The following is a 7,108-nucleotide window of genomic DNA, read 5'->3' on the forward strand; positions in this document are numbered from 1 at the left end:
CGGGAGTGACTTTCCTACAGCCTGGGCCCGTGGGGAAGGAGCCGTGACGGGCGCCTCGCTGGGAAGCCCCATGAAGGAAAACTGTAGGGACGTGATGTTGCAGGAGAAGCAGAGATGTGGCCGGTCCCCGTGGTGTGCAACAAACGCTGCGCTGATTTTTTTTACCTCTGGGGTTATCAAGATCAGCGCAACCCTGTTAATCTGGTACCTGGGGACACACGTGGCTCTGGCATCACTGTGTTGCCCACGTCTCCTGTGTCCCCGGGCTGGGCATGTCGGCACAGTGTCCCCATAGCTGTGGCCTGCTCCAGGGCCATCAAAATCCTGGTGCCAGTGGGACCCCAGACTGAGGAGAACTGTGCTGCCAGGGTGTTGTGCTGCTGGGGTGGTGGGACCCATCAGGAAAAGGCTTTCCCTGCACAGAGCAGGTGGCTTGGGAGCATACTTGCAGCCACACAGCCCCTGGAAGCTGCAGGAGAAATTTGCTCCTCTGTGTCTGAGGGGCTTCACGTGAGAGCTAAGCAAGACTTGTCAGGGGTCAAGACCTGCAGCTGAAATGGTTTTAGCCTCCTAAAACTCACAGTATGCTCGCAGTAAGTGTAATAAAGCTCTTTCTGTCCCTTTCTTTTTGGCAAGAGATGATCTCTGCTGGGGACAGTGGTGCTGAGTTGCCAACTCACACTCGGTGGCTGCCTGTCGAAAAGCACTAAAAGCATCGCTTACCTGTCAGGGGGGATCAGCACGGGGACGTTGAGATGGCAGCTGTGACAGTGCTATCCTCCCTGCTGCACTCTCAGCTGGTGTCTGACACGCCTGAAAGCTTTGCAGAGACTGACCAAAGGTGACAGGTAGAGGGGACCTCTCCTAGCTCTCAATCACACGGCTGTGCTGTGAAAACCTTTGCGCAGGTTGCCTTCAGATTTGCCATTCTTTGGCAGCTACAAGAGGCTGCACAGCCCTGGACTTTGCCCCCACTGTGCTTTGGTTCATGGCCCAGCTGAACCGTGCTGCCGGGCACGGGGAACCATGTGAGTGCACCGGGGTCAAGCCACAGCACTTTGGTCAAGACCAGTTTGTTGACCTTCCTGGGAAAGCCACAGTGCCCCATGCCTGACAAGCGCCCCGGATGCGCAGCAGGGTGGGCAGTGCACGCAGACACATCCGCTCAGGACTTCTGCAGCGGGCAGAGGTGCCGTGGGACAAGCTGAGCAGAAAGCACCAGTCTCCTTCCTATCAGTAGGCTGGTGGCTGTGCTTGGAGGAGTGGCAAGCACAAGAGGAGGTGAAAGGTCTTGCTGGTGGAGGTTGGGATAAGCAGAGCAGAGGTGAGAGGGAGGCAGGGCAGCCCATGGTGAAGGTTGGGAAAAGCAGAGCAGAGGTGAGAGGGAGGCAAAGGCAGCCCCGACCCAGCGGATTGGTGGTGGGGGCCACCAAGCAGCTCGTAGAGGGTCCTGCAAGTGAGCTGGGAGCAACTTTTGGCACACACGTGTATGTGGGAACAAGTGACAGATGCGCAGTTGCTGCCGTACTCCTCCTTGGCCTAAGAGGAAGATCTCAGTGGCTTTAAGAACTGCATGGACAAAAAGCACCTCGTGTTTGGGAAAAAAATAGAGCTATGATGTTTTGGCACAGCTCAACAAACCCTGATCACTCCAAACTCTGACCACACCGGGGCACACCTGATGATCCCCCAGCCACCACAGAGCTCACCTCTGCCTTGGGGCGAGAGGGCTGGCTAAAAAAATGCCGTGCGGGACTGGCACAGCTCACCACCAGGCTTGGGCTGCAACCCAGGGGATTATTCTTTTGTTGGTGTAAAGCCATGGCTGGTAGCTTAACCTGCTCACCGTGCCAATGGGTCGGGGGAACCTTGTCAAGTGAAGTGCTTTCATTTCAGCTGCTGTATAACTGACTGCAGGTGACAGACAGAGATGGGGTGTTTGTACCAGCAGCCCTCATGCTGCTCCTGCACACTTCACCTGGAGGAACGGCATACCTAAACACTGGTTTTAATATGACTTAATCAGTGCTTTCCAGGGCCTGAGTGAACTAATAGACCTTAACAGCCATGAGGACCCTCCCCTGGGCCCAATCACCCCCACCCATGTTCTGGGAGCACTATTTAAGCTCAGACCAGAGCACTCACTCCTGGTTTGGTAGTGGTCCCCGTTGATGTGAATTCTGTCCTTTTTCTGGCTGAGTCTCAGCCTTGCCTCATTACGGAGGCTCCTGACAGTCCCTTCCTGCCAAGTACAAGCTGTGCTCTGTGAACAACAGGCTGCCAGGGCTGATGGTGCCAGGGTAGGAAAGCCAGCCTGCCTGAGCACAGGGAGCTGTGGTGGTGGTTGGCAGAACCGGGGCCTCTTGCTGCAGGACGTGCAGGTAAGGCTGAGCTCCTGGGGCTGCCCCGCAGCCTGGGCAAGGCTGTGCTGCTGACTGCTGGGCTACAGGGAAGCAGCTCACTCTGCAGTATGCTGTCAGAAGCACTGGTAATGCGCAGGAATTGCAGTGTACTTGCTGTACCCCTTGAGAAGCTGAAAATCCTGTAGAGGGCTTCAGGAGCAGGCTGCTGGTGGAAGTTGCTTCACCTGTTGCCCCATCTTGGAGATGGCATGGAGGGACCAAACCCTTGGTCACACTGTCCTTTCCCCACGGCACTGGGAGCCAGGTGCCTGTGTCCTTGTTGCTTAAGACCTGCCTTCAGGTCTTAAATTGAGTGTAATAGGGAAGAGACAAATTGCTTAGGAAAGCAGAGCTCTTTATATACCTGAGGACAGAACTCAGTGAGTTCCCTCCAGACAGACATTATGGAGCAGGCTGTGCCAGGCATGCTCACAGCAGCAAAACAATCAGTATATTTACAGCATACAGATACGTGGACCATTGCAGAGAAATTTCTGCCAAGCCACAGCTACCACATACACCATGGTCTACTGCAGCAGGTGGCCAGCAAGAGCATGCAGATTCACAGTATCAGCAGTGAGCTGCCGGATGAATGTGCTGAACCTTCCCTGGGCTCTGCAGGGACTGTTTTTGTTTTGTTTTTTTCCATGGGAGAACAGTCAGTGCAGCTGCTTGGCCAGTGCATGCCCTGCCTGACAGCCCATCAGGAGTGCAAGGCAGCACTAAACATTTAAGTGCAGGCCCAAGAGCCTGCAAGCACCGCTAATGTAGAAGTCTTGTCTGGATAGATGGAGTCTAGGATGTGAATTCAAGTCCTGGTATTGCCTCTCTGTGCACGCTCAGAAGACGAGGTGCACGCTTTCCCCTTTGGGAGGGGCCCGGCCATCAGTGGCTCCAGAGCGCAAAGAGGGCAGGTGCGCTGAGTGGGGACAGCCAGCAGTACTCTACCACACTGTACAGCATGTAGCCCAGCAGCAAACCAAAGAGCACGTCTGTCATGTTGTGCCTGCCCAGCATGACCCTGGAAATGCTGACGATGAGAGCCCAGAGCACCACGAGCACCCGCAGCGGGACGGCGAGCACCAGGTGGCGTAGAATGAAGCGACAGACCAGGGCAGCTCTGGTGGCGTGGCCCGAGGGAAAGGAGTACTTGTCCACTGAGATGGTGACAAACATGTCCATCTTGTTGTGGGTGGGCCGCCGCCGCTTGACGAGCCCTTTCACCGCTGCCACCAACACGAGATCCAGCAGCAATGCTAGAAGACAGTAACAGTGAGTGAGCATCGTGGGTTGGGTTTTTTTGGGAGCTCCCCCCTCCCCAGAAAACAAAGCGAGAATCAGAGCAAAGCCATTAGCTAAGAAGAAAGCACTTAGCTACCAAAATCTGTGAAGAGAAGGCGGAATTGCAGAATTTCTCATGGCTACAACACCCAGGTAAGGAGAGCATGGAAGTCATCCAGCACTTGGCCTTCTCCAGCGTGAGCACATCTTCCATCTTTGCTCTTGCCTGCACGCAGCCCACATGCAACACCAGACCCTCTGCCTGCCACAGCAAACAACAGGGGTCTGCCCAGCTTGCACCCAAGAGCTTTTCTTTCTGTGTAGAATTTGATCTCACCACGACCCAGGGCTCAAAGTGACCCTTAATCTGGAGGCAACAAAGGGGTTAATGTTCCCCACGACTCCCTTTGTGTGCTGATTCAACATTGCCTTTGCCTACCCTCACGGCCAGGGTCAAACTGCCATGGGTGAATGATCAACCCACTTCAGCCACAGCTCGGTGTGAGGGGCTCTGAGCCGGTGAAGTGCCAGGGCTCTGCAGTGTGGCTTCTTCCTGCTTCTGCAGGGATTAGTGCCAGAAAGTTAACCGTGATTTGTTTTTCAAGAGTTGAATGAAAGATGATTTAAATAATGGTGGCTTGCCCCCAGAGAGCTGCTGTGGTAGAAGTCTGAGGTGAAGTACCCGTGAGAAGGGTGCCTTCTTCACGCTTGCTAGCTCTGCTAGCACGGTGCTCACAGCCAGCGCTGCTGCTTCCAAGGAAGTCTGTGAGACACTGACTTCTGCTTGACCTAAGGCTTGTTTCTGGACACCAAATCTTTTGGCCACTCCAATTCATTCCCTTTAGTTAATCGTTTAAGAACGAATATTTTCTTTTTTTTTCCCCATTTGTAAACCCAGTTCAATTGCTTTTTCTTTTACATATGATTTGGGAGCTTCAGCTTGGATGTTAAGGAACATTCCTTTCCCACATGGGTGCCCCAGTCCTGGGACAGGGTCCCAGAGAGGTAGGTGGCTCTGGGCCAGAGTGCTGAGGGCTGGACAAGACCCTTGTGCTGGGACAGATCTCCTTGGGGCAGAAGGTAGGTTGGAGGCCTCCAGGTCCCTTCCCAGCAAGCAAATTTTGATTACAATTCCAAGTGTGAAATATCAATTATCTGCAACTTAATAAAAGAACAAGGACTAGGAACTTGAAAAGGTCTGTTGCTCTGGAGCTATGTTGCTAAAGAAGGGGGAATAAGCAGGATGAACTAGAAATGTGGGTGCAGTCGAAGAGCTATGATCTCATTGTGATTACAGAGACGTGGTGGGATATCTCACACAACTGGAATGTGGTAATGGATGGATATCTGCTTTTCAGGAAAGCTAGACCGACAAGGCGTGGTAGTAGAGTTGCTCTCTATGTGAGTAAGCAACTGGAACACATTGAGCTTAACCCAGTCAGAGAGAATGAGAGTATTGAGAGCTTATGGGTAAGAATTAAGGAACATATAAACATGGGAGATATTGTGGGTGTCTGCTACAGATGACCTAACCAAGAAGAAGTTGTTGATGAGGCCTTCTACAGGCAGCTGGAAGAAGCCTCAAGATCACGTGCCCTGCTGCTTATGGATGACTTCAATATTAATTGGAAGGATCACACAGCCAAGCATAATCAGTCCAAAAGGTTCCTGCAGTATATTGAGGACAACTTTCTGCTGCAGGTGGTTGAAGAATCAGTGAGGAAAGGTGCGATGCTGGACCTTGTATTAACAAACAAAGAAGGTCTGGTCATGGATGTTAAGATTGGAGGCCGTCTTAGCTGTAGTGACCATGATATGCTAGAATTCTGTATGGTTTGGGAAAAAAAAAAAGAAGAAATTTCTGCCCTGAACTTGAAGAGCGCTAACTTTGTCCTCTTCAGAGATATACTCAGAAGTATCCCATGGGCTAGGATTCTATAAGGTAGGGGGGCACAAGAGAGCTGGTCAACATTCAAACTCTACACCAGGCTCAAGATGAATGCGTTCCCTGAAAACGAAAATCAAGTAGAGGAGGCAGGAGACCTGCATGGTTAAGCAAGGAGCTCCTGGAAAAACTCAAATGGAAGAGGGAAATTTACAGTAAGTGGAAAAAGGGTCTGGTTAACTGGAAGGATTATAGAAATGCAGCCAGAGTATGTAGAGAATCAACAAGAAAGATCAAGGCTCTCTTGGGATTTAGTCTGGCTAGGGAAGGGAAAGAAAACAAGAAAAATTTCTTCGAATAAATCAATAAAAGAAGGAAGAGTAGGGGAAAAGCGGGTCCACTGCTAAATGAGGCGGGAGATATGGTAACAGAGGATGTAGAGATGGCAGAATTACTGAATGCCTTCTTTGCCTCAGTCTTTACTTGTGAGGCCAGCCCCCAGGAATTCCAGTCCCTAGAAGTAAGGGAGCAAAACTGGAATGAGGATGACTCTGCACCGGTCAGTGAGGATTTGGTTAGAGAACGATTACAAAAACTGAAAATGCACAAATCCATGGGCCCTGATGGGGTGCATCCACATGTGCTGAGACAGTTGGCTGATGTTGTGGCTGGGCCCCTCTCTATCAGTTTTGAAAAATCATGGGGAACAGGAGAGGTTCCTGAGGACAAGGCTCCTCAACTCAGGAGAGACAGGGACCTATTGGAGAGAGTCCAACAGAGAGCTATGAGGATGATTAAGGGACTAAGTCTCTCTATGAAGAGAGACTGAGAGAACTGGGGCTGTTTAGCCTTGAAAGGAGACAGCTGAGAGGGAATCTCATTAATGTACATGAATATCTGAGGGGTGGGTGCCAAGAGGAAGGAGACAATCTCTTCTCAGTGGTACCCAGCAACAGAACGAGAAATAATGGGTTTAAGTTAGAACATAAGAAGTTCCACCTCAACATGAGGAGAAACTTATTTATGTGAGGGTGACAGAGAACTGGAACAGGCTGCCTGGAGAGGCTGCGGAGTCTCCTTCTCCGGAGGCTTTCAAAACCCACTTGGAGGTGTTCCTGTGTGGCTGCCCTGGGTGATCCTGCTCTGGCAGGGGGGTTGGACTAGATGATCTCTAGAGGTCCCTTCCAACCCCGAACATTCTATGATTCTATGATAAATGAGCAAAAATTAAGAATGTAAGTATACCTAATAGGACAGGATGCTAGTGAGAAGTACTATTGCACCACACAAGATGAGAATGCATGCTTTAAGCCAAGTTTCATCACTGGCTGATACAGATCCACACAAGTACAGTGTGTAGATATGTGTGTCAGCAGCTTTTCAGGGAATGGGCTGGTGTCAACACTAGGCAGGTGCACCTGAAATGAGCTGTTCTGATAAGCCAAAGAATTAAAAAATCAGTTCCTGGAAAAGTTTTGTGCAACCGCAGGAGCAGTTTAGCTGCCAGGAATTTCAGCGTGTGGTTGGAGTTGCAGCAGAT

The 7,108-nt window shown here is 51.2% G+C and overlaps 1 protein-coding gene across 1 annotated transcript in view; it reads right to left on the reverse strand.

The window, feature by feature from the left end:
• Positions 1-3,287: 3,287 nt before the first annotated feature.
• PPAPDC2 (phosphatidic acid phosphatase type 2 domain containing 2) overlaps positions 3,288-7,108 on the reverse strand; it is a gene marked incomplete at its 5' end in the record, with an annotated part of 4,291 nt that continues 470 nt past the window's right edge. Inside the window, 2 exons of the mRNA XM_009873081.1 lie at positions 3,288-3,668; positions 5,361-5,378. Coding sequence (XP_009871383.1) covers positions 3,288-3,668; positions 5,361-5,378 — 399 coding nt within the window. The remainder of the gene's footprint in view (positions 3,669-5,360; positions 5,379-7,108) is intronic.

This window comes from Apaloderma vittatum, unplaced genomic scaffold, assembly GCF_000703405.1.
Source record: "Apaloderma vittatum isolate BGI_N311 unplaced genomic scaffold, ASM70340v1 scaffold18657, whole genome shotgun sequence".
Taxonomy (NCBI): Eukaryota; Metazoa; Chordata; class Aves; order Trogoniformes; family Trogonidae; genus Apaloderma; species Apaloderma vittatum.